General features: G+C 35.8%; 3 protein-coding genes across 8 annotated transcripts; 2 read left to right on the forward strand and 1 right to left on the reverse strand.

Moving 5' to 3' along the window:
• The first annotated feature begins 2,633 nt into the window (after positions 1 to 2,633).
• LOC18609627 (ARM repeat superfamily protein) lies at positions 2,634 to 7,739 on the forward strand. Of its 2 annotated transcripts, XM_018115544.2 has the most exons (15): positions 2,634 to 3,065; positions 3,188 to 3,364; positions 3,460 to 3,584; positions 3,670 to 3,808; positions 4,131 to 4,280; positions 4,367 to 4,420; positions 4,722 to 4,817; positions 4,902 to 4,961; positions 5,087 to 5,161; positions 5,245 to 5,298; positions 5,422 to 5,523; positions 5,633 to 6,265; positions 6,435 to 6,533; positions 6,631 to 6,738; positions 7,104 to 7,739. In XM_018115544.2, the coding sequence occupies exons 1-15, from the start codon at positions 2,661 to 2,663 to the stop codon at positions 7,251 to 7,253; spliced, it is 2,427 nt and encodes an 808-aa protein (XP_017971033.1). In that variant the 5' UTR covers positions 2,634 to 2,660; the 3' UTR covers positions 7,254 to 7,739. The 2 variants fall into 2 exon arrangements, 1 of the variants encoding a protein (XP_017971033.1); XR_016024487.1 differs by lacking the exon at positions 7,104 to 7,739 and having other exon boundaries at positions 6,411 to 6,533; positions 6,631 to 6,737.
• Positions 7,740 to 8,258: 519 nt separating this feature from the next.
• Positions 8,259 to 16,344, reverse strand: ORP1D (OSBP(oxysterol binding protein)-related protein 1D). The gene is made up of 8 exons (XM_007044832.3): positions 15,281 to 16,344; positions 14,077 to 14,433; positions 13,468 to 13,552; positions 12,691 to 13,157; positions 10,275 to 10,430; positions 9,785 to 10,093; positions 8,976 to 9,320; positions 8,259 to 8,589 (listed from the first exon to the last, which is right to left on the reverse strand). Exons 1-8 carry the CDS (start codon positions 15,794 to 15,796, stop codon positions 8,416 to 8,418), a joined length of 2,409 nt encoding a protein of 802 aa, XP_007044894.2. The 5' UTR covers positions 15,797 to 16,344; the 3' UTR covers positions 8,259 to 8,415.
• A 3,287-nt stretch (positions 16,345 to 19,631) lies between these two features.
• Positions 19,632 to 25,451, forward strand: DIS1 (Actin-like ATPase superfamily protein). 5 transcript variants are annotated; one of them, XR_016024711.1, is made up of 11 exons: positions 19,632 to 20,140; positions 20,273 to 20,732; positions 21,580 to 21,726; positions 22,352 to 22,444; positions 22,600 to 22,719; positions 23,532 to 23,642; positions 24,196 to 24,321; positions 24,414 to 24,477; positions 24,561 to 24,622; positions 24,733 to 24,848; positions 24,938 to 25,451. XR_016024711.1 is itself a non-coding variant. In XM_007044837.3 (10 exons), the coding sequence occupies exons 1-9, from the start codon at positions 20,094 to 20,096 to the stop codon at positions 24,811 to 24,813; spliced, it is 1,284 nt and encodes a 427-aa protein (XP_007044899.1). In that variant the 5' UTR covers positions 19,634 to 20,093; the 3' UTR covers positions 24,814 to 24,848; positions 24,938 to 25,451. The 5 variants fall into 5 exon arrangements, 2 of the variants coding, with proteins under 2 accessions (XP_007044899.1, XP_007044900.1); XR_001926792.2 differs by having other exon boundaries at positions 24,733 to 25,451; XR_001926791.2 differs by lacking the exon at positions 24,561 to 24,622 and having other exon boundaries at positions 19,634 to 20,140; positions 24,414 to 24,512; positions 24,733 to 24,881; positions 25,040 to 25,451.
• Positions 25,452 to 26,749: the final 1,298 nt, after the last annotated feature.

Raw genomic sequence — 26,749 nt, forward strand, 5'->3', positions numbered from 1 at the left:
TATAACATCTTTTAAATAAACTTCACTTTTTTATTCTTTAATTAAGTCCTTTTACTTTTAATCTGAAAATAAATAAATTTTTATATTTTTTATTTTTAGCTACAATAAACGACTAAATGTACAATTTGGTGTCAAAATCTTTGAATTTTTTTATCAATTTAGGAGCAAACATTTCGATTGTAATAATCAAGTGCCAAAAGTTTTCGGTTTTTAACAATTAAAGGCTATGATGAGAGGTGACTTATAAGATGCGTGCATGATATGGATACTAACTTGAATTTTTGCTTCTAACGGGATAAGTGAATTGGATTTTTAACAAACAACGCTATTTTGTCTAGGCACAAATGATTTCATTTTTCGTATTGGATTATTCCTGTCGATTAAAATTTCCTACCATTTTGTTTTCTCATCATCGATCCAAATTACCCACACTCTACCTCTTTTTTTCTTCGATCCACCTTTCTTCTCCGATCATTTTCCCTCTCTATCGTATCACCGTCCAATTGGGTATTTGTTGTCGTTAGCATATTAGACATTGTGTTTGTGGGTTTGTGTCGCCATTATCTTGTTCTCGTTTGCTAAATTAGAAATAGTTAGGTGTGCCTTGCATTTTTATTTCTATCTTTAATAGTTGCCAACTATAAAATCATCATTGAACAATTGTTCTACGTAGTGTGTAATAAATTTTGTAATTGACATGTAATTCTTTGTGATAACTAGTAATGGCGTGTAACAAATTGTTGTTACACACTATATTGAAAAAATGATACTATTACGCGTTATATTCAAAAAAATTATCTAATCGTAATATTTTTTATATTTTGAACAGAATGGCTAATCAATTACGCATCATAACTCATAAGGTTTATTACGCCGATGTTTTAGTTGGGGGAGGAAAGAACCTTAAGTAAATCTTCAATATGGCATGTAACAACTCAATTTTTCAACATGACATATAACAACTAAATCTTCAATATAACGTAAAACAATTATATTTTTCAACATGACATATAATAATTTACATTTTTCAACATGACATATAATAACTAAATCTTCAACATAATGTGTAACAACTAAGTTTTTCAAAATAGCATGTAATAACTAAATTTTAAACATGGCGTATAATAACTAAATTTTAAACATGGCGTATAATAACTAAATCTTCAACATGGCGTATAACAAGTACATATTTCAACTTAGTGTGTAATAACTAAATTTTTAACATGACGTATAACAACTAAATTTTCAACATAACGTGTAACAATTATTTTCAACATGACGTATAAAAATTAAATTTTAGAACATGACATATAACACTACATTTTTCAACCTGGATGCTAACAATATTTTTTCCACAAAAAGCAATAATAACATTTTCACAATATGCCGTGTAACAAATATTTAGAAAATGGTGTGTAATAACATCATTTTTTTGACATGCCGTGAAACAACTTTTTCAACTATGACATTTAACAATACATTATATAAGTTTAGCCTTTCACATATTTGCATATTTTGAGCAGAAGTTCACAGACATCCAAAAATTATACAAATCCTGGTATATTAACACTTCATACAAATTATTAGTAAGTTAACATTTAATGAAAATAGCTAACATTTCACATACAAATCATCCACTTGGCTGATAGATTTAATTGTAAAGTGATGTGTTTCATTAAATTTTTGACACAACTGAAAGGTAGCCCAAGGCCTGCGAGTCATGGGAACTTTGACGCATTACTCATATCGCTCATGGAAACAACACTGAAATATGTCTCTGATGAACTCGATCAAAACAGTGATTGAAATTTGTCTTGCATGTTTCACACACGAAATAACACATTTTACGAAGTTCGATGTCATGAGTTAGTATCACCTTACCATTAATTGTGCACATGCCTATCTCTGAGGAGAGGAGAGCTAGATTGAAAAGGAGATGAAACATAACAGTGAAATTGAGGGAAAATTAGACGTAAGATTTAAATCAAAACAACGCCGTTTTAATAACATGCTAGGTCAGCTATCATATCATCAGCTCATGCGATTTTTCTGTTGCATGTGATATATGTTCTATTCACCAGTCAACTTAATCATTAATTATAAGGAATCGAAAATGTTTAATTCTTGATTGTTACAATTGAAACATTTGGCTCTTAATTGAAAAATGTGTCCAAACATTTAGTCTCAATTTAAACATTTGACTTACAATAAACTTTTATGATTAACGATTAATCTAATCAAAATGTATTTATCATTTTATATCATATTGTCTGGACATGATTTTTTTTTACATATCATAATTATAATTAACAAAGAACTAATATACTAATATGTAGATAATATGATATTACATGTTAATGTGGCATAAAAACATCCTCATGTGATATTTTATTTTTTACATTAGCATTAGATGAGTGTAAAATGACAAGTATTATTTTGCTAATACAATTAATCAATCATTATTTATAAAAAATTATTTAACTTAAAAATAAAAATACAAAAATTTAATTCATACATTGTAATAATTAAACTGTAAAATTTTAATAAAAAAATTTATTAAGATGCCACGTGTCCAACTGTTGTCTTATCTATAAATAGTTAGGATTTACCTTTCAAGCCAAAACCCTAGAAAAAAAAAAAAGAAAAATCAACTTCTTACAATGGTGTTGCTGGCCGGTGTCCTGCCGGAGCCTCTGTCCGCGTCGGGTCGGAGCTCCGAGAAGCTGAATCTACCGTCTCTCCAATCTAAAATGAAAACCGACCCAGAGGGGTACGAAACGGAGCTCCATCTCATCCACAGTCAATTCAATTCCGCTCTCGAGCTCTTCCAGCAGCAAGCGGCTCTCAACTTCTCCTCCATTACTGGCGTCGGTGCGGACCCAACCGTCGCCAAGGACCTCAGTGATCGTGCCATGTTCTTGTCCCATGTCACGCCGTTTTATCCCAAGCAGCTCGCCGAGTTCCCCTCCGATCTGGCCGCGTTTCTCAAATCATCAGCGCGGACTCTTCCCTCGGGGCTTAGATTCCACGTCACCCAAGCCCTCATTCTTCTCGTTAATCGGAAGGTGACGTGGAAAATTAGTTAGTTAGTTTTTGTTCCTACAATTATGAAAAGTTGAAGTCTTTTTTTGGTCACTCTATCTGGATGCTTTCAATTTGACTTGAAATGTGGACTTTTTTTTGGCAGATTATTGATATAAAGGACACTCTATCACTGTTCATGGAGTTACAGACACTAGGAGATAGGAATTTGAGGAAATTAGCATTTTCTCATGTTGTTCATAGTATCAGAAGAATGAATAAAAATCATAAGAACGAGGCTAAGAATCGCCCCCTCCAGAATATCTTGTTTGCATTATTGCAGGTTTTTGAACAATGCCATTTGAATTGGAGCTTTCCTGTTTTAAAAAATGTTAGTTTTTTCTTTTTTTCTATAAATATTTTCAATGTGTTTTATAGCAAGAAGATGAAGCAAGAGCGAAAAGGTCTCTTATTACTTTATGTGAACTTCATCGAAGAAAGGTTTGGTTTGATGACAGAACAGCAAATGCTATTTGTATGGCATGTTTTCACTCATCATCCAGGTATGTGTGAACTTTTGTATGGTTGATATCTGTTGTTTTAGCTGGTTAGTTCAAGTGAGTACATTTATGTGCTTGAATTTCACAGAATAATGATTGCTGCACTTTCGTTTCTCCTTGATTATGAGAAGATTGAAAATGATGATGATGATAGTGATGCTTCAAGTAGTGAAGATGAAATGACACAAAAACCTCAAGTTGTCATCAGCAAAGAAGCTGTCTACAAGGTTATTTGCATCCTGTGATTTATTTTCTGTTTTCTTCTTTGTACCATTCTTGTAAAGTTATTATAATTAGTGCTAGCTAAGTGAAGTTTCCTTGATTCTCCCACGGATTTTATGCTTAAAATACTCTTAGCTTTTGTGGAGATATGTTAATATATTTAAATTTTAGGTGAATGAAAAAAAATGATCTCTACGGCTGATGAATTGAACTTCAATGCCTGACAGTTTGTGTCAGTTGTTTTAAGAAAAGTAGTTGCTTTCAGTTTTACCTTTGATTCTAAGATGTGTGATTGGTGTTATAATATTATGTTGTATTAAATTTTAGGCACACCATAAGGGCACAGCTGCTAGCAAGAAGAAAAAGAAAGCAAAATTACAACGTGCTATTCGTACCATGAAAAGGCAGCAACGCCTGTCATCAGAAACTAGCACTTCTAGTTATTATTCACCCCTAAACCATCTAAAAGATGCTCAGGTTTTGCCCTCTTTACACATTTTATTTAGTCAATTTTGCTGTGATTTCAATTCTGTAGAAATTTCAAAATTCTCTTTTGCACACAGGGATTTGTTGAAAAGCTATTTTCTCGCCTTCAAACCTGCAATGAACGATTTGAGGTGAATGCTTTTCCTGATATTTCTAATGTGGCAGATTTTACTCTAACTCGTGTGACTTATAATACTTTCTGTAGCAGTCATAGTGTTTTCATTTCTGTTAACCTACCTGTTAGTTTTTATATTTCTTTGGCAAACTGGAGCTTCTGTGTATTGCATTATAACTCTGTTCGATAACATTTTATGTCTAACTGATGGCAATAGGAGTTTTAGGTTAAGTTCTATATGGTTTGCTTTCACATTAATTAATTCTTATATTTAAATTGCCTCATTCATTGCAAGTCTCCTCTGTTGTTTACTTCAGGTTAAAATGATGATGTTGAAAGTGATTGCTAGAACAGTTGGACTTCACCATTTGATATTACTAAATTTCTATCCGTTCCTTCAGAGATATGTTCAGGTATGCTATCTTGTTGAAGTGTTCTTATTTAAAATTAAATGTAACTGCCTGGTTAATAGGAGGCAACTATATTCTTCTCTGCAGCCTCACCAAAAAGATATCACTAATTTACTTGCAGCAGCGGTTCAGGCATGTCATGACATGGTATGGTTTTCCATTGATTGTTTGAATCTTTTTTTCCTGAACTTTTTTTATTTTCACTTTTTTTCTTCCCTTCTTTCTTTAGCTTTCTCTGATTTCCTGCCATCTATTCAATCTTGTCTAAGCAGGTTCCTCCTGATGCAGTTGAGCCATTATTCAAACAAATAGTAAATCAATTTGTACATGACCGTTCACGTCCAGAGGTAATGCATATGACTTAAAAGCTGTTTATATATCTTTCTTTTTTTGGGTTACTGATTGATTAAATTTTTGCTTATTGTTCTAGGCCATTGCTGTTGGAATGAACGTGATAAGGGAAATATGTTTGCGCATGCCATTGGTAACTATCTATGTCAATTTGTTTCGGAATCCACTGAATTTATTTTATTTCATTAGTGGATTCACTTATACGTACTGTATTACTTAGAATTTGTTAAAACAATCACTTGTTTCTTGTTACTAGTTGATGACTGAAGATTTGCTGCAAGATCTTGCATTGTATAAAAAATCACATGAGAAAGCAGTTTCAGCAGCAGCTCGCTCACTAATTACTTTGTTTAGAGAGGTATACCATTGTCTTTCCATACTTTTCTACTTGCTTGCTTCTCTAATTGTCTGTTGTCTTTGTTCTTCATAAACCTTGACTGCATATTTCTCCATTTTTATATTGTCAGGTTTGCCCTTCACTACTGGTTAAGAAAGATCGTGGACGCCCAGTGGACCCTAAGGCAAGACCAAGGGCATATGGAGAAGTCAATGTCCTTAGCAATGTTCCTGACATTGAATTATTGGAACATGAAGATGAAATTGATGGCAGTAGGGATGATGAAAATAGTGATGATGCTGCATCTATAAGTTCTGATGATGGCAATGAAAACAGTGACGGTGAAGAAAGCCAGTATACTGCAGAAGATGGAAGTGAGGATGAGGACATAGTGGATGAAGAAGATGATGAGAATGATAGTATTGATGAGGACGAGAGTGATATTGGTGATGCTGATGAGGAGGACAATGATGATGAGGACAAGGTTGAGACAGAGGAGGTGGAAGCTGAAGAGGATGATGACTATGAAGAAGTTACTGATTCTTCTAGGCCTAGTGACGGTGCTGGAGATGGTGGAAATGAAGATAAAACGTCAAAAGCAAGTAAGAGAAAATTGTCTGATTTTGAGGGACAACTTATTGCTGCTGATACAAGTCTTCGAGCTTTAAAGAGGTTGGCAGAAGCAAAGATGAGCCATACTTCATCAGACTCAACAGATGGTATTCTTTCTGATGAGCATTTCCGAAGGATCAAGGAACTTAAGGTATATTAAATTTGTTCTGACAGATCTATAAGCTCAAGTTGACACCAAAGGTGTGACCTTGTGCAGATCTAGAAGTTAATTCATAACTGCTTTTAATATACTTTGTTAACACTAGTTTGGACATAGTAAAATAATTTATTTTTAGGGGGTTCTTCATTTATTTTATTAGGCTAAGAAGGAAGCAAAGACTGCTTTGGCTCGACAAGGGTTTAAGATTCCAAGTTCTGATCAACTGAGTTTTAAACGAGTGGATCCTGCAAAGCTTGAAGTATGTCTTCTCTGTCTTTATTGATAAGTACACTTCTCTAGTTAAGGGCTGGTCCTAGAAACATATATTGACGAAAGTTTTTATATGTGCTTCATAGGCCCATGTTCGACTCAGGCTTAGCAAGGAGGAAAGACTGGCATTAGTCAAAGCCGGAAGGGAGGACAGAGGGCAGTACCAGGCTCGAACCGCTGTAAAACAGAAAAAGGTATTTTGGGTGCTTTTACAATTTATAGGCCTGTTTTCCAGGCTGTAAGCAAGTCAAATATAGTAACCATTTTTAGCATTCCATGCTTCGCTGCTTGAATTTTAGTTTCTTCAAGGGCACAGCGTTTTGTTGAATTATTGATCCATTTAGATGTCGAATATGTAGCACTTTCTATTTAGATGTTTATATCGTATTACATTTAAAGTTTTCCCTTTTCAACTTGCTGAGTATAAGAATTTTGGTTTACCTTAAGATAACGAGTCTTTGTGGTTGAGAACTTAAAATGCGATCTAAATCAAGCCACTGGCTGGATCTTTCAATTAATCTGATTATCATGTTTGTTCCTTCTGTCTTGTTGTGAACAGACGGGTGGTCTAAGCAACCGTCAGAAAGAACACAAGAAGGTTATGCCGTTTGCTGCAAAGAAGGCCAAGGCTCAAAGGTCTCGACAAGAGAAAGGTAAGAAGAGGCAACGTTCTGGCAAACAGTTCCGTGGGAAGAAAGTGTGGAAATGAGGAAGGCATGCATAGTATTTTCCATAGAAGACGGTGGGCGGGTTCAAAGTTGATCATTGGTGTTCCTTTTTTGTCTGTTGCCGCAAAGAAGGCCAGGGGTCAAAGATCTCGACTAGAGAAAGGTGAGAAGAGGCAACGTTCTGGCAAACAGTTCCGCGGGAAGAACGCATGGAGAGGAGGAACGCATGCATAGTGTTTCCGTTGAAGTTGATCATTGGTGTTCCGTTTTAATTTTATTTGTAATTATTCTCTCTTCACTAGGCGAGAATAGTGTTATTATGGCTTTGACGTGTTACATGTCGGTGGCATTTGTCTTTTGTTTTCCTTGGACATGTTGCAATTATCGTGTCGTAGTTCATATTTGTCGTAATTTTTGGCATTTATTGGCAATAATGCCTATTGCAGTCTGGGTTTGATAGCAAATGGAATGGAATGGTCCTACTAATTCCATCTTTATTCTCAATGCACGTGGAGGCTTTGACATCACGCATGCTCTTCTCTCTCCCAAATCAAACTTAGCACTGCATGTTGAATGCAACAATCCCACGTTCAATGATGTACCAATGCAATGCGTACATGAAGCCTTAAATGCAAAATAATATGTCTCTCCAAGCGCCAGCTGAAGGTGAATGTACGAGGGCTTTACCCATTTTCTTTTCTTTTATTTCTTTTTTTTTTAAAAAATACTTGGTTCTTAATCTTGTCCGATGTTAGGCGGCTGCATTCACATGCATCAATCAATTTCTATGCATCCGATGGTTCTGGAAATCAGTCCATATTGCGTATTCTTACCTCTCAATTGGGGCCATAAACAGAATCTGTTTAATTTAAACCAATTAGATATCAAAGGTAAGGTCAAGATTTATAAGTTATCTTATAGGGTAATTCCTATGCTATGCTATTGATCAAAATAAAAGAAATAATACGCTCATCTCTTTTGGGGATAACTGCCCAGTGGAAGCGCATCTGCCTAGCTACATAACAAATTACAACCTGACTCCGTAATTGCACCCCAAATAAGCTCATTTATAACTTAAGCTACATCTACATTTCTTGAGTCCTGGCATCATCATCATCATCATCATAGACAAGAGACGGGTGGGAAAAAACAGAAATAAACAATACCCAAAATATAGCCAAGCAAGCAGAGCCAAAATGCAGCTTACTCTTCGACCAAATACGAGGGTGAATCACTACTCTGGCCAAATATATCAGGGATTCCATCCCACTTCCTTTTCTCTCTTGCTTCCCAGTATCCTCCGATATAATGATAACAACCATCTTCATCCTTCCGGAACCATCTTGGCTGCCATCCTCTCTCTTGTAATTTCCTCGCCTGAAGCACAGTAAAATAATTAAATCAAATGATTTATCTGCTGAAATAAATGCAAAGCTAAAGCTCTTTCTTTCTCAAAAAGCAGCGTGCAATGGTAACAGATTAGACCAGAGAGTAAAATGGAGTCAGTTTGGGATCCTTAATCACACTACCAAGGTCTGAGGATTATTCTTAACTCATACATTGTAATCTAATAAAGCAAAACAAATACCAAAAAAAACAAAGATAATAAAATATAGTTTAAGCTCAATGAACAAGCAACTAGTGGTTGTCAAAGCCAAGCTCCAAAAAATCATTTCTTGTATATGTCCCAAGTACCTATGTAAGTCCAGAGCCTATGGCCATTAATTGCTGAACTCAAAAATAAACATTGTAAGAATATATACCTGTCTCTGTAACTGCTCCAACCTCAGCTTCTCTGCATTTGCCATTTCATATTCTCCATTCTCTAAGTGTCTCTGGTCTGGCCTCAGTCTTGAGTCGGTTGGAGGTAATTTCTCCAATAAACCAGGAGTCAATTCATTTAAGGATATTGCAAAAGGGGTAAGATTGTATCTTGTCTTAGTAATGGATTTGTCTCTTTCCCAAAGCAACACAGCTTCTGTCATTGGATCATACCCTTTTGGCTTCGTAGTTGGATCTCCTAGCACATAATACATAGCTTCATCCCATTTCCCCACCAACATGGCAACCTTCTCTCCCGTCCTATTATCTTGCACAAATCCATGAACCTGAAATTATTGAGAGAAACCGTCAATTTATTCCTTTTCTAATCATGGCCAATCAGAACAGTGGTTAATCACCTTAGTACTTGAGTTTGTCATTGTGATTAATGTCAACAAGGTTTTCAAACAGCTGTGAGCAACTTTGGCATGAGCACCAAAATTGCTTCCAGTGTCATCCTATGAAACTTTTGCACCTTTTTGGCCAACTGAAACCATTTTGAACTTGATTTGTTAATATTTTAGGGATAGAAGCAAATATGTAATAACAATCTGAACCAACATCTGAATTATTGTTTAGAACTGCTTCCAAAATTTTGGTATTGTGATAATAGCGTGGACATTTCTACTTACACAAAGCAAATCAAACGTGAACTCGTCCATCTACGAGCGGAAGTGGAAACTATGGTAAAATATGGAAAATATTTAATGAAGCATGTTTTACCCATTCATTATGGAGTAGAAATTATGACCTGATGGGGATTTCGATCTATGATAGACTGCTCCTTGAACTTGAGCTTGCAAGAGTAATTGCCACTGCCTCTGATGCGCATGGTGCCATAGTGATCACAATAGATTTTACCAAGAATAATATTGTATATGGAAGTCGTAACTTTGCTCCACTGAAAAGTCTCTCCATCCTCGAACTGCAGGGTTAGGACACCAACAGGATCAAGTTGAATGGATCTTCCCCAAAATTTGCCTTTGAGATTGGAGTCTGCCCAGAATTTCCATCCTCTACCCTCACAGTGGCAGGCGACAATCACTGGGTGGTGACTCACCTGAATGCAAGCAGCCCAAATTGTTAGATCTAATATGTCCTATGACTACCACCTCACCTATTTCAACAACAATGAGATAACAAAAAGGCTCTTTATCTTTCCATCAGTTGTTATCATTCATTCAGCCAATAACCAGCTAGTCCAACATATAGATAGTGCTTAGGTGAGAAAAATAGTGCACCTTTTCAGAGAAAAAACGAAGTCCTTTATCGGGATAGTCAGCCTCATAGGTCTCCCCAAGAAGAGGATTGAAGGGCTTGCACTGTCGACCTTCTGTGGATGCATAGCCAGATACGGCAAAAGCCGCAACATTTAGAATTCTCATCAAGTCATTTTCCTGCACCATGTCAACAACGACTGGCAATCAATTATAATGTAAATAAACTCATTAAAGAGCTGCTATAAATTCCTTATGCATAGCCTCTAAGAATAAAACTTATACACCATGGCAACCGTTAGACATACAGCACCAAGAAAATAAGCAAGACTTTATTTCTAGACAAAGTTAGAAACAGACAAGAACCCAAATGCCATTGCATCCTTTAGGAGAATCTTCCATGTTAATTTAATGTCCAATAAAACAAGATATATGATAACGTGGAATTGAATTACAAACCTGCAACTAAAATTTTAAAGCATGAAAATAGCGAAAGAACTTGGAAAGAAATGCATCACAAACATGGTCTTTTCCAAAAATTCCGTAGATATTATATAGCATTCAGTGACCATAATATAGGTTAATCAAATGCTAGTGAAGCCAGGTAAATATAGAAAATGTTGTAGAAAATGTCAGAAAGCAATAGTAGTGCCAGACATGCCGAAAGCCATTCGAGAAAAGGGGAGGCAGCTGCAAGTTTTTTTTCTCTTTTTGATATTTCTTTTCCAAACCCCTTGATATTATAATGCTAACAGTTTTGTTTGTGAGAAGAAAACAATAAAGCATAATGTAGAAGAAATCCACAGGCATCTCCCAGAAAAAGTTCAGATTATTCCAGCCTGATCTTACTTAAAAAAGGTAATGATCAGAATATGCATGAAAACAAGAGGATAGATAGTTCAGTATGGAAAAATGATTAGCTTCGGTCTTATTTACATCTTTGGTCTTGTAAATCATATCTTTATATTCTTTCATGATGCTAAGAGACTATGCAAAGTTAATAATTAATTCACTGCTCTTTCCGACCTAGCATCCAAAAGCAAATTCAGGGTCATCCTTTGACTTGCTGGATTTTTGATGGCCAACCACATTTGAAAAGTATGATTGACCAGATCTCATTCACTATACTGCTTTTAACTCTTATAAGGGCTTGAGAATAGGGGTGTGCAAATGCAGACCGAACCAAACCGAAGTGAGTTTGGTTTTTTTTATTCAGTTAGTTCGGTTTTTTGATTTATTCAGTTAGGGTAGTTCGGTTATTAGAGTTAATTCGGTTCGGTTTCAGTTAGGAATTTTCTTAACCGAACTAACCGAACTTGAGTAAGGGTATAATGGAGTTTTCGCATGGGAAATAAATCATAAACTATTTGTTATTTTTATCCATTTTTTTTATTATTTGTTGTTTGTATGTGTATCCATCTTATTTATTCTGATTGTTTATCATCATTTTTAATATTTTTGCAGTATTAATTTATAAAAAAAAACAACATAAATAAATATATACAAACAAAAAAAAAAGAAATTTCTCAAGTTCGGTTTTTGGAAATCGAACCGAACTAACCAAATTAATTCAGTTTTGGTTAGTTCGGTTACTTGTGGAATTCAGTTCGGTTTCGGTTATTTTTAAACATGAGTTTGGTTAGTTCGGTTATTAGATATCCAAAACCGAACTAACCGAAATAACCGTTTGCTCTACCCAACTTAAGAAGGCTTCATAATATCTTGTATTTCTCCTAATGTCTGTTCAGTCTACTCTTACCCCATAGAAAAGGTTTAAAGAAAGGGTAGCATCTATATTATCATCTATAGCAAGAGTTCCCAAAGCAGGTAATCTGCAAAAAGCTCCAAGCCAAATAAGAAATGGAAGGTGGGACTGATGTTTATTGCACAGCAGAGTGAGTGTAGGGAACGTCTTTGTATAAATTGCATATACAAATAAAAACAACCTCTCATAAGCAGTAGAAGGTTGCCCTTTCAAAAAAGCTATTAAAGCATTCAAATCTTAAAATATTTCAAAGAAGCAACCAATCAAGCTTCTAAACTAAGGGTCAGGGTTTATTTATACAGCAAGTTTCAAATGATAGTGCATAAGAGATACCTAACAGGAAAAAGGATCTTTCCATTATTTCTTTCCTTCATTCTTTCTTTTCTCGGCTTTTTTATTGTTTTCCTTTTTTTGGTTAGAGGAGAAACAAATAGTTAAAGAGTCGGTGATACAGATAACCAGAAAAGGTCACTAAACAACTGCTAATGGTAAAGGAGACCATCTTCAAAAACATAGACACTGACTCCAAAATTTAAACCCTAAAGGAATATCGACAACTTCTGATAAGCTAATCTACATAAGGCCAGCACATAGTCTACCTGGATTAAAATGAAACTAGCAGATCATGCTTTAAAACTTCTTTGCCACAAAAGAAAGCAGAGCTGAGGACCTGACCTGCTTTCCCCATTCCAAGGCTTGATCAACCAAGTATGAATACTCCAAATCCTCAAAGCATTTTTGCAGTGAAGAGAGTGGCTCATTAAAATACACAGGAAGACAGACCCCAGATAAATCCTTTCCGATATTGTCCTTGATAATAGACCACAAGCCAACTGGCTTCTCTTTCTCCTTTGGTTCTGGCAGGTTTTCCCTCCTTTTGACATAAGGATATCGAATGATCCTGATTTCCTTTTCAGGCCCGCACAAACGATCAGAAAAGAAAGCATCTTTATCATATATACAGCCCTTCCCAGTTTCCCTACACCGATAAGAAGCACTTCTTAGAGCTTCTGAAGACAAAAAGTCATTTGTATCAAAATATATTCCATCATCTTCATCTGTTTCAACATCTGCGCCATCTTGACTTTCATTATCTGCATCGGATTCAGTTGCACTGCCCTCTGACATGACAGAGTAGAAATCTGCAACATGAGGAAGGCAAGAGAGTTGCTAAACTTCAAAATCTATAACGGTAGTTAACGCATAGAACCTTAGCTAGCAGGAAACTCTTCCAAAATGTAAAAAGTCTCTTTTGTAAGTAATTTAGCTGAATTTCCTGCAATCAAGCAAGCAATTATGTGGCAAGCCCTTAGAGAATTATAAAATAGTATTAATTTACCCACAAATGCAGTTATTCAAGATTTAACCAATGTTACCAACAGAATATCAGTTCAAGCAAGATTAATAATTTAAGACGAAAAATTGTTTATTACAATTAAATGCAAAACTAACCACTAAATCGTCGCCCTTGTCCACAATATGACTCACGTTCCTTTGTTTCATCAACTACTGTAGTTTCGAGCTCTATTTTCTCTGTCTGAAAAACAAGTTAGAAGGCAGATATTAGACCTCAAAAAGCAAGAAATTTTATTCTTTAGACTTTCTTCATATTGAAGAAAAGGTTAACATAATATTATAAGACACTTCAGAAATCAGAATATTTGAGTAAAAATCACAAAATCACCTATTCAAAAACAAGGGAGATGTTTGGTACTATACAAGCCTAGAAGGACTTCAACAAGCAAGCTAGAACAAAAAGGACAGAGAGATTGGAAGCCTAGTAGAATATCTGGTAATTTATTCATGCATGGTAACATGCTAACATATGTTTCGAAAACATTCAGGTGCTTAAGTTACCATATCAAATATCTTATTCTCAGGTAAAATGCCAACACCACAATCTATGAGATTGGCACAATATTAGATAAAACCTATCAACAAGTATCAATCTACAAGGGGACACTGGAAGAGAGTTTAAAGAATACAGGACCATGCTATCTTCATTTTGCCAGATATTTGATAATTAAACCATACTATTCCACAGTGGCAAATGACAAGTACCTCTAATTGCCGCAAGGTTTCCAGTAATATAATATGTTTACGTTGAAGAGACTTGAGCTGATTTTGCATCTCAGAAAGTTCTAAAAGCATTATAGACTCGCAGTCCTTAATGACTGCCTCACCCATGCCTTCCTGTAATAAACGTGACCTTAGCTTCTCAGTTGAGATGACAACATCCTCAGAAGGTTGAAAATCATTACTTGACAACACTCTAGGGAAAAGATCTTTAGCAGCCACCAATGCCTCAATCCATGCAGTTCTGTCCTCTCTTGACACACAACGCAAGTGAAGAGTCTTTGTTCCTGTGAATATGGTAAGCCTTTTATCATCTGACTTGCTTGCACGAATTGAAGAAACCTGTAAATCAGTTTCCAAACTCAGTCATCTTTCCCCAAATAGAATAGAATAAATATGTTGTTAGATACCAATTTTGTAATAAATCACCAAAGCAATGGAGGGTAGTAAGAGATGTACTAATTATTGAAGCAGCGATATAAATTACAGAATTAGGGCATTGTCTTTCCTTCTCTTGAAATGTTTTTTTGCTTTCCATCAATTGAAGTGTGTTATAGTTCTGATGGGCATCTTTGTAAAACATGTCATATAGAGCGTACTCTCTTCCTGGGGCTTTTTCCAAAGTGTTCATCCAGAGTAGTGCAACTGCAAGGGAGCGTCTGAAATTGCATTTGGATGGTTTATTGCCACACCAATGGACAAAAGAACCGTGTGAAAGGCTAGTGTACTCTATAGACTTTCTCCACGGTTTGGTAATCTTAATATTAGAATCCATATAAACAGGTTTTCACAGAAACAAATACTTCCAAATCAAAACACGCAGCACAAATATTTTTTTAAAAAATGAACCTAAACAGAGATCTTCCCTTCCCCCCAAATTCTCCAAGCTTTCACGGCCTCTCCCAGTTTTGATGGGTACTTCTAAGTGGCTCCGTATTGGGAAAGTACTAAGGAAGAAACTAATACTAAATAATTTAGCAGTATTGAATTTCTAAGCATGCAAGCATCAATACAATAAGCACACATTTAAGTTTAAAAATTTTCAAAAGAAAAAAAAAAGTTTATCGTCGGGATATTTTCTTTTCCTTTTAAAATACCAAAAGAAGCGGCCCTTTTGCCACGGCAACAAAAAATAACGAAAACGCGGAACTGAACTGAGTAATAAAAGCAAGGAAGAAAGCAAAACAACCTTCAAATGAATTTCACCAAACGGCTTGCACCGAGTTACCGCCGAGTTAACCCGATTGCTACTCCAGTTAGCTTTTCTCATATACCGTACCGAGTCCTCGCCGATCACTCGAACACTCTTCTCCCTTGCGGGACTCATTAAAATCTTATCAGGTCCGTGAACCTTATAATACGAGAGAACTCCGTCTTCTAACACGAACCACCGCGACCTCCATCCTTTGCCGTAATTCACCCACTTGTACAGGATCCCAGCGACGCCATGGACTGCAGTGCCTTCGCCGATGATTGGCTCGTCGAATAATGCCGCCGAGGGGTGATTCGTCACCGAAGGCGAGGATTTGTCGGTGTCGGCGTTGATGGAGGAGACTTGAGAGGAGAAGCTCGGTTTGGAAGAGTAGTTAACGGTTCTGATGGAAGTTTCTATGCTTAGCTGGCATTGAGGACTCGATTTGGCAACCACCGGGTTGGCCCGGTCACGATCGATGGATACAGGAGCAATGCAGCACAGAGGATTCATCCCTTTTGAGCTAAAACCAATAACCAAATTTTACATTCACCAAAACGACATCGGATCAGATTCAGATAAATGCCAGAGACGAAGAAGAGCAGCAGCAGAGATGGAGTTGGAGCTCCGATTGGAGAATATTCGGGCAGGATCCGAGGGAATGCGAGACCCGATCGGAGCTCGAAATGAAACGCTTTCGAAATGACATAGAAACGGAGATTACAGAAGGGAAAAAAAAAGAAAAGAAGAAAAGAGAGAGAGAGAGAGGGAAAGAAAAGGGGGCAGTTACGAGAAGTTATAAAGAAGAGGTGCAGTGCGCACAGAGATCCATTTAAGGCAGTGGTCAGTGATTTCAGTATAGGAGCCAGTGAGGCCTCGATGCGTAGGTTAAGCTAAACGCCATTAAAATCCCCGCTACCAATATAAATGCGTTTTGGCAATTCTTTTCTTCTCTTCTTCTCACTAAGCTTTCCTCTTTAAAGAAAAAAGAAATTGAAGGAAATTTTTATTTTTGTGCTTTTTTGGGGGGTGAATGTGATGATCATTATGGGGGCAGACAGCTAACGTGCGCATTTTTTTGGTGATTGAAGGCGGGGAGGGGTGGGGAAGCGTTTGTCCGTTGGGGCATGGCCCGTTCATCCTTATAATGACGTTTTTGTCCCTGTTTTTCGCATTTATTAACCATGATTGCGATGTTTATTAGGGGTGTTGTGGTGATTCCGCCCGCGTCATGAAAGCGATTAGCGAACGATGGGATTTTGATTCCCGTAACAGAGCAGCAGTGAGCATTGAAACACAGATTTCTGTATGTGACCAACCTGCTTGAAGGGCAATAGACCCCCTTTTGGCGCTTTTTGACCTTCGTTTTTCCATCTAAATGCTTTGCCCTGAATCTGGATTTCTTTGAAAGTTTGTGGTCGCTGCCGTTGAAAAATGTTCAGTCTCTCTTGGGCAGTGATAAAAACTGGTAAATTCAGCAGCTTCATTGAAGTTCTTCTTTGTCAGTTTCAGCCTTTAGCAACGTCAAGGCCTACGTACTTACCGAGACTAGTGCCCTTGTTTTTCAAGCACTGGGGTTCTCACTACTCATTCATCAGCACACTGGACCGCTTTCATGAAAGCCCCATCTCAGAAACAAAAAAGTTTCATCCGTAGACTACAAAAATAAAAGAGAGATATGTGGATGTTTGAATTGACTTCCCAACTTATCCGACTCCCTGCTCTATAAGCTTTGCTTGGAATTTGCATATAATTCAATTTACAAAGAGGAATTTTCCATGAATAATGTATTGCAATTAATATTTATCAATGATCAAAGCTGCTTTCTTTTGCTTTACTCTTATCTTGTAAGAAAAGGGAAAAGATTAGGGTCAATAATTATGTTTGGGAACATATTAAAAATGTAATTATACGTAAAACAAATGAAAAAAAAATTGTATTGTTGGGATTTAGGCATTGCGCAAAAGCATGGAACATTTGATTAAATAATATATCACAATCAATATTTATCAAAAGCCATGTAGAAGAAGAGGGAAGACATGCATTTATATTTTATATGCACACATTAGGAAATGCACATTATGCCATTACTTTTCTAGCACACCATGAATTTGTGGAACTTCGCCCTCAATTGAATGGGCCCGTGACCGCTGTGGGTTGAACTATCTTTATCATACCGGATCCGGAGACTCTTTTCTTGCCTCGACATAAATCCTACAACCAATAACCAAACAAAATTCAGGCTGGTCGACAAACTATACCCTTCCTTTGATTCACAGTCACATTAGTAGAAATGACTGGTTAAGGAAAGACATTTTGCTTTTCTTTTTCTCCAAGGGTAAAGCATAAAGCTATTTACCAACAAAACCTCAAATTTCCATGGAGATAAACGACAAAGTAAAAAATGATTAAGTAGGTGACAGACAGGGTAGTAATAATGTGATATAATAATTTTGCTACACATTCTTGGGATAATTCAAGCATCCAACCATCATTTTCATCATGCTCATAATGTTTATGTTTGGGAAGAAAAAAACACACACATAAAAGAAAACAGAGTAGGTCTCGTTACTTGAAATGGGATCATTTAATCTGTTGCAGGCAACCGTTCTCACCATAATATTCATCAGAGTGCAACCATTGAATTTAAGGTGGTCGAAAACAAAATGGGACAAAAACCAGAAAAGAAAATCAGAATATAATTTTTTTAGGTTAATTGTGATAAAACAAGATATGATGGGTCCCGTTGGAAGGTGAATCTGAAAGTCTGAACCATGATGGGAAATGTCCTATGTTTAAATAAGAAAACAAAGAAAGAAAAATGGCAACCAACCACCGACTGGTTTTGCAGCCACATGAGCCCAGGTGGCCAAAACACGTGGCACGTGCCTTAGTCGAGTTAACGTGCAGCTGAGCGAGGTGCAGATTGAGACTGAGATGCTGCCTGCCCTCTTCCTTATTATTTTAAAGGGGGCAAGGAGAGTTGCATTATTAACTTTGGATTCTTCGTGTTCTACAAAAAAATTAAAAAAAAAATGGTAATGTTTTATCAGAAAAGATCGCAAGAATGTAGACGGCAAGAGGATAGGATAGGATCATAGGAGGAGGTAGTTTGCCTTTTTTTTTTTTTTTTGGTTTTAATAACTTTAAAACAAAAGGGACAAAGGAAACTCGTACAATCATGAATCGTCTTCAAAGTGTAAAAAATAATGTTGAAATTAAAGCACCTTAATGCGGCGGTTACATACTTACATCACATGGAGTCCAACCTTTGTACACTGCTACAAAATGTACATTGTTTGTATGAAATTACAAGTATAATTCGAACTTAAAATTATAAACAAACATTACATTAAATAGATAAAACCAAGTAATAAATTAAAGACAAATGTGAAATAAATCCATTACATAATAAGGCTTGACGTAGAATCGTATTTTATTCTTATTATTATTACGATTACCGTAACAAGATCACATTGGTTACGATGTATTTTTCTTGTTATAGTAATAACAGGAAGCAAGCTTTTATACTTGAAAAGAAAGATCTCTTTTTTCATTTATTTCATAAGAAGCTTCTCTCATTTGGACAAGAAAATATTGATTAATGACTAAGGTTAAACATAGTAAGACCATTTTGTTTTTTCTATACAAATAGGAATATACGATGCTTCTAACATTATTAGAAAATTAGTAATCTCCCAAATTTAAAATTTGTTTAAAAAATCTAGACATGAACTCATTATACATCGAAATATATTTTACGATAAATACTTTTTAAAAGGATCAAATGAAGTAATGCGAGGATACCATTTTAATGTACTCTAATTTAGAGTTGCATCGTCCATGGTATTAAGCTTTATTTAACAATTGAATTTAGGTAATGTTTTGGATCATTAAAAGAGCACGTGTGAGTCATGTATTGGTTCAAAGCTAAACAAAGCGATGCACTGAAGCAGCGAAGACTGACATTGTTCAAATCGAAAAAACCTCATGGTCCATAAGTCACTAAGTCCCATGATAGAAACCCAAGAGTCCACACATCAGGGGACATCACCACCGCATATCTCGAAAAACTCAGTTTCCGAAACCACGTTATTCCTTCCTCTCAGGACCATCCAATTTCTCCTTCCTTTTTCAAATTTTGTCTTTCTCCCAGTACAACCGTGACACCCAATTATTCCCCTACTTTTCATCCCAAACAATACGTGGGTCCCAAAATCCCAAATTTCTCCAATCAGAAATCAAACGGTCCAGAGTCACCGTCATATTATTATATATGTAAAAACAATTGTTACCGCTGTTAGTCAAATTTGACGAAGCCGTACCTCCAAGCTTTAAAAGAAGAAAGGCAGAAAAAAAACGGAGTAAAAAAAAAAAAAAGGGAAAGGAAGGTTGTCGTGTTGCCTTTCTCTCTATAGTTTGATTGCAAAGAAAAGTATCGAGAGAGAGAGGGAATACGATTTTGATGATAAAATGATGATGAAATTGATGAGAATTTTTCGTCGGTTGGAGTTTTGAAATGGGTTTCATTATTGGATTGCTGAGTTTGGATATCGCCAACGACAGCTATTATTTCAAGAAGCTACTACCGTTGAAACGTCGCTGCTTTCGGTTGGGATCCAAGTTTCTTGTTGGGGTCGAGTCAATACCGTCGGGGGAGTTCGCTTCTCCTTATTTGCGCTTCTTCAAGCGCGCTTCATGACCATGATCCCTTCCCCACAAATCTCTCTTGGATCTCGCTCGCAGATCCACCCCCACCGCCACCATCACAACAACAAAAACAACTCCCTAGCCTTTGTTTTTCTTCCCGATGGATCCCACTTCTCGCCCTGCTGTCGTCATCGACAACGGCACCGGGTACGGTTTGTCTTCCATTATCGTAACTGAAATAGTTGTTGCTCACAATCTGTTTGATGAAATTCCCCACTTACTTCATTTCAGACCAATTTCTTTCTTGTTTATCAGATTGGTCCTTTTTCTTCGTTGCAGGTATACTAAGATGGGATTTGCGGGTAATGTAGAGCCGTGTTTTATTCAACCAACAGTAGTAGCAGTAAACGAGTCGTTTCTAAATCAATCAAGAAGTTCTTCAAAAGCAAATTGGTTAGCTCAGTATTCAGCTGGGGTAATGGCAGATCTTGATTTCTTCATTGGAGATGAAGCACTCGCGAGATCGCGAGCTAGTAATACTTATAATCTTACCTATCCTATTAGGCATGGTCAAGTTGATAATTGGGATGCTATGGAACGTTATTGGCAGCAATGTATTTTCAATTATTTACGGTGTGATCCTGAGGATCATTACTTTTTGTTGACTGAGAGTCCGCTTACTGCTCCCGAGAGTCGAGAGTATACTGGTGAAATTATGTTTGAGACGTTTAATGTTCCGGGGCTTTACATTGCTGTGAATTCTGTGCTTGCTTTAGCAGCTGGGTACACTACATCTAAGGTTGGTGACTGATTTTCTGAAGTATTCTATTGTTTTCTGGTTTTATATGTATTGGTTAGTTATTTACTAGTATTATGTTACGTGAATCAGTTTTATGTCCTTGATTCTCCCTGATTGTTCTTATTTATACTTGTAAACTAAACCTTTTAACGTTGAATTGTGAGTGGGAATGATGGTTCTAGCATGGTTATCATTCAACAGCCAATTAACAATTGATATAAAGCCGTTCTGTGATTTATTATTTTGTTATTACTGTCCTGGAAAAAATGGCTGAACTACGATTTTTTCTTAATCCAGTGTTTTAACTTCGCTTTAGGGATATAGAATAGTGACCTATGGTGTCGTAGAATCTAAGAATTTGTTATGAATAGACACTCCTGGAGTAATTTTATGATCAATGGTTATGTAGCGAAAGATGACAGGTTTAGGCCAATCTAGTTAGTATTTACATTTAAAATACGTTAGCTTGGAGGAGGCCGTTTTGAGTTTAAAAGTCTCTGCCACTTTCTCAATTGTTTCTGCTTTTGTATTCATTTAAATGTTAATGCACATGGTGCCTGCCATATACTGTTTTGATGTTTTAAAATTTTTTATTCTTTTTGTCTTTAATTATTTGAGAGGGTTGTGATGAAGGTGTATAGCTGTTGCTAATGACATGGGCATCAGCTGTGGCAGTATTTACATGTATACTAATGGGGTCTCTTGGATACTTCAATGTTGTAGAGTTTGGAGAACCTGTCTATCTTGTGTTTTTCTTTGTACCCTCCATTTTGTGCATTGTTTTGTCTTGTTAATCATCAGTGTATATCAATCACTTCCATTTAGATTGACCTACAGTTTTCCATAGTGTGAGATGACAGGGGTGGTAGTGGATGTTGGAGATGGGGCTACACATGTTGTACCTGTTGCAGACGGTTATGTTATTGGAAGCAGCATTAAATCAATACCAATTGCTGGAAAAGATGTAACTCTCTTCATACAGCAGCTAATGCGGGTATTTTTTTTCTTGACTCTCTACCCATTAACAATAGATTAGTTTGTGCTTCTTTTTTTTAGAAACTGTTTGTGTAGCACTTTGGTAGCATTGTATTGCTGTTTATTTAATTTTCTATTACTTACAGTTCTTATTATGTCTTCATGTGAAACTTCTCCATACTCTGTAGCCTCACCCTTATCTATGGTTGGATTTCTATACTTATGGACTTTCTTTTTATACACTGTGCTTTCAAACACCCAGCCTCAGTTTGTGACAGTATCATGCATCCTTCCTATTGTTATTTGGGCTGGCAGTATCTTGGTAGAGGAAACTCAATGCTATTTTATGTTGGTGCAGTTTATTGTTTTGAATTTGTTGCCATTTGAAAAAATGCTGGCATTAATTTGATAGAAAGAGCTATTTTCTGGAGGCAAGCTAAATTAAAGCATCTTTCTGCTTTTCTTTTGAACATCTGGAGCTTTTGTATTCTATTATTGTCTTGGCTTTGCTTGTAAATGCCCATAAACATTGGAATTAAATGTTTCCTCTTTAAATAGTTGTTATCTAGATTTGTGGATATGGAGATTGTAAAATCATTATTTAGGAATCATCAATTCTTGCCTTTTGACACTGTTATTTGCAGGAAAGAGGAGAGAAAATTCCACCAGAGGACTCATTTGAAGCAGCTCGGAAAGTGAAGGAGATGTACTGCTATACTTGTTCTGATATTGTCAAGGTTATTTTTGCTTTCCTTGTATTATGATTTTGGAAATTTTTGGCATGACTATTCATCTCATGATTCTTACTTAGCATGAGATATTGTATTGAAGTTCACATGTTCTGTCATTCCAATGGTAATTTGATAAGAACTCATTTTTGTAATTATCTTAGGAGTTCAACAAGCATGACAAAGAACCTGCAAAGTACATCAAACAATGGAGAGGTATTAGACCGAAGACAGGGGCACCATACTCCTGTGATATTGGTTATGAACGATTTTTAGGCCCAGAGGTTTGTCCTCTTTTTTCCTTGCAAACTCATTGTTTAAGTTTAAGCTTACTGAAACTTTTGGCATTTCTTTATATTTAATAATTATTTTTTTGGGGGTTGGGGTTAGTCTAGGATGCTTAATGCTAGAGTAACATGTTCTACGGGCAGCACTTTAAGGACACTGATTAACTAACTATTTCAAATGGTTGGTCTCTTGGCTGCCTTATGAAGATCTTTCCTTTATATTAATGTACTTATCAATCTGATAACATGCAAGCAACGGTTTTCCTGTTCATCAGGATCTAATTACTAAGATGTTTGATCATCCTTTTCCTTATTGTCAATAATCAAGCAATGTTTGCTCTAGAGGCTTTGTTGCCTTGCAGCTGCAATTCATGTCAACTCTTTATTTCTCAAATAGCACATTCTTCCTGCCCCTTCTTCGACCCACTTATCGCAAAATCTTCCCTTAATATGAAAGAATATTGAGAGTGCCCTACCCATGCCCTTGCCAACAAAATGTTGGTGTGGACCAGCTGCAACAAATTATACTTTCTTGAATAATTAAAGTCAATTTCCGTCAACAGAAACATAATTGTAGCATATGGAGCTGGGGGTATGTAAGTTTTCTTGATTTATGAGTGCTGTTTACATGTCTTAATTGGCATGCTTTGGCATTTATCTACTTTGGTGATGCAATTAGTTAGTTGATGATACACTTTGTTTATCAAGAAATAAAACAGTGGTTAACTTTGCTGCTTATGAGTTATTTCTCAAATATTGCTTGTTGCTGATGTTTTGTAACTGATGTTTTGTAACGGTTGGTTTGGCAGGTTTTCTTTAGTCCTGAGATCTATAGCAGTGATTTTACCACTCCTTTACCAGCTGTAATAGATAAGTGCATTCAGTCAGCACCAATTGACACAAGAAGAGCTTTGTATAAGGTGAAAGTATGCATTGGCTTAAAGAAAAGCAAATTGCAAATTTTGGTTCTTAGCCAAGATAAATCTAAATGAAACAATAAGAGAGTGTTATATTTGGAGGTTGAGATGTACTGATTAAGGATTCAACTGCTACTCGTGCACTTTGCTTCCTAATGGTTTCTGAGATCAACTGTCAGTTTATAATTTAATTTTTCAAGGATAAAGTTCTTTGAGATTTGGTTGTGGTACCTTAAACTCTTGCATTAATGTCCCTTCTTTTGTATTAATGACCTGATTAGAATCTGTTTTCTCAGACCTGTCTGATGCCAATTTATATTTTTAAAGTCATAGCTTTTGATTCCTATTCTTTTACTGCAAAAAGATCTTAGTCTAGTTCCAAGATGTTGATGCCTGGCTGTGCGTATTTTACGTTACATTCTTGATAATGACCAAAAAGTGAATACATAGACTGATGAATGAATTGAGTAGAGAAAAAGGAAATCTTCGCATGATTTGCCATATATTTATCTAAGAACTTTGTACACTCTTTATTCACAATTTTAACTCTTTTCAGAATATAGTTTTATCTGGTGGATCAACCATGTTCAAAGACTTCCACAGAAGGTTGCAGCGGGATCTGAAAAAGATTGTGGATGCCCGAGTTCTTGCATCTGATGCTCGGCTTGGTGGGGAAGTAAAAGTAAGAATTTTAGTGCTAAACTTGTGTGTTTATCCCATTTAACATTTTACAAAAGCTAAGTGCTAATCTCTTTTTGTGTCTTCACCTTTCAGGCACAACCTGTGGAAGTTAATGTTGTCAGTCATCCTATCCAAAGATTTGCAGTTTGGTTTGGAGGTTCTGTACTTGCCTCAACACCTGAATTTTTTGCAGTATGAATCTCCACTTCTAAACTCATCTTTCACCTTGTTTCTATACAGGCTGCTGAATGGCCTTGAATATGGCATTTATAGTCGGCCACTGTTCTTGCATTGGTTGATATGTTAGTTGTCTGACATGCTCGCCATTAGTATTGCTTTGTGCATCAATCTTAATCTTATGCACTAAAATTTGGATTTGGGCTGAAAGTCTCGTGACCTCCTTCCTGTGCAGGCATGTCATACAAAAGCAGAATATGAGGAATACGGAGCGAGCATTTGCCGCACAAATCCTGTATTTAAGGGGATGTACTGAGGCAAATATCCACTTTTCAGCCGATTATTGAAAAAGTAATCATCGATGATGCTCAAGTGGGTGACTTGGTATTTCCACTTCCATCATGAACATCAGTTCTTATCTCTTGTTCCATCTGTGCTAGGTGCTCATGTGTATTGGTTGTAAGAGGTGGTGTAAAACATGGTAGCCAGTCTCAATTTCAATGGTTAAAAAAGGAAAGTTCTTACATTCATTCTTTAATTAGGAGGCAAGGGTCGTCCTCACAGCAGCCCGGAGAATGCAGTCAAATTTGTTGCCAGCAGGCTCTGCCAACACTTAATGGAACAGATGGAATATCAAATAGTTGGAAAAAAATCTGCTGAGCTGAATTGCATTTTTAGTGTTCAGCTTACTTAGGGTTTTACATAAATTTTTTTTTTCTCATTTTGGGGTGGGCCAGAGTAGGGTGGTTGGTTGTGTTTTGGTGGCAACGGTAAACCCGGTGGTGATTCTGAGTCTTTGTTCCACCAGTACATTCTCTGTTAGAAAGCAAGATTGGAGTTCTAATTGAGTTAGAAATTTGTTTTTGTGATATTCTGTAATTGGTATTAATCTTTTGTGTAATATTGATCAAGATGGCAAAATTTCACATATGGTTTCAGCACATTATGCAACAATTATGATGTTCTTTTTGTATGGGATATATTCTTTCCTTAATTGATTTTTCAAGTTACTGACATTTGGGCATGCTAAACATGAACCTTGTTTTGAGAGAGAGGTGGTGGCTGCATTCAATTGAAATTAAAGGTGCTAAATCTTCAAATCAAGGGTAACAAGACAAAAAAAAATGTTGTTACCACGTATTCATAAGTTCCTGCACTCAAAAGCCATCAATTCTCATCACTTGTTTTTATAGCCTAAGGATACCATATATTGCTCCGAGGCTTCAAGAAAATTTATGATTAATTAGTACACTTACTTTCTCGTCAAAATAATAATAATAATCATAATAAACTCTTCTTTTTTAATTAATTACATATTTGATTTTCCAATTATAATTATATATATTCGATTTTACATTTAAAGTCTAAAAGTTAACAATTAAGTTTTTAAATTTTACTTCCGTTATTGACACTTATATGGTTAACTTCATCAGTCAAATAGATGACGTGATAAAGAATAATCAATAAAAATATGTGTTGCCTGATTTTTTTCTAACCATTTCATTGGATTAATGAAATTAACGAGACATGCAATTTGGCAATAAAAATTAGAATACTTAACTGAAAATTTATTTTTTTTTCAAGTACAAAATCAACAATTTTATTAGAATTAAATATTAAATGTGTAAGTAATTCCTTTTCTATTAAAAATAAATTAAATAAACAATGATCCTGTCACATTTTTTTTATTAGAAAAAAAAACACGAAAATTCGAACAAAAACAAACAGATCAATTCAAATAAAGAACATTTTGTAACGTAAAACCATCACTACAAACTACAGTCTACAAGTTTAAGTATTAAGATAACAATCATTCTTTTATTGTCGAAATTAACCCCACTAACCATAAATTATTCAACTTAGAGCCAGGCTTGACTAATAAAAGAAAGAGGTAAGAAATTTGTCAAATTAATTACCTTAAAATACTAGTTTAACTTAAAATTATTTTAATATTGCATGTATATTTACAAAAAAAAAAAATTATTGTATTTAATGACTTGACAATATATGCAATGTCAGTGAATGTCAGTACATCAAATATAAACCTAAAGACATGTTTGATTGAGAGATACGCCATTATTCCTAGGTCCTATCTTATTACTTGGTTTGTTTCTTTTAAATAAAAAAGATCTATTATTAGGAATGATCATTCTTTAAAAGCATAGAATAATTGATATTCACCTTCTTGGTGCTAACTATTCCAAGCTCAAATAGTTATAAGTAAAAATAGTCATGTTTATTATGTGAAATTA

The sequence above is a fragment of the Theobroma cacao genome, chromosome 2, assembly GCF_053813885.1.
Source record: "Theobroma cacao isolate CCN51 chromosome 2, ASM5381388v1, whole genome shotgun sequence".
Lineage (NCBI taxonomy): Eukaryota > Viridiplantae > Streptophyta > Magnoliopsida > Malvales > Malvaceae > Theobroma > Theobroma cacao.

Bases quoted from the DNA above. Each gene is read 5' to 3' on its own strand.
- DIS1 (XM_007044838.3), top strand. From the start codon at position 20,094: ATGGATCCCACTTCTCGCCCTGCTGTCGTCATCGACAACGGCACCGG. The intron at 20,141-20,272 runs GTACGGTTTGTC...TCTTCGTTGCAG, and splicing joins GTCATCGACAACGGCACCGG to GTATACTAAGATGGGATTTG. The intron at 21,727-22,351 runs GTATTTTTTTTC...TGTTATTTGCAG, and splicing joins TCATACAGCAGCTAATGCGG to GAAAGAGGAGAGAAAATTCC.
- LOC18609627 (XM_018115544.2), top strand. From the start codon at position 2,661: ATGGTGTTGCTGGCCGGTGTCCTGCCGGAGCCTCTGTCCGCGTCGGGT. The intron at 4,818-4,901 runs GTATGCTATCTT...TCTTCTCTGCAG, and splicing joins TCCTTCAGAGATATGTTCAG to CCTCACCAAAAAGATATCAC. The intron at 4,962-5,086 runs GTATGGTTTTCC...TTGTCTAAGCAG, and splicing joins TTCAGGCATGTCATGACATG to GTTCCTCCTGATGCAGTTGA.
- ORP1D (XM_007044832.3), bottom strand. From the start codon at position 15,796: ATGAATCCTCTGTGCTGCATTGCTCCTGTATCCATCGATCGTGACCGG. The intron at 10,094-10,274 runs GTGCACTATTTT...GCTTGCATTCAG, and splicing joins TTCGTTTTTTCTCTGAAAAG to GTGAGTCACCACCCAGTGAT. The intron at 9,321-9,784 runs GTCATAATTTCT...CAATAATTTCAG, and splicing joins TAGATCGAAATCCCCATCAG to GTTCATGGATTTGTGCAAGA.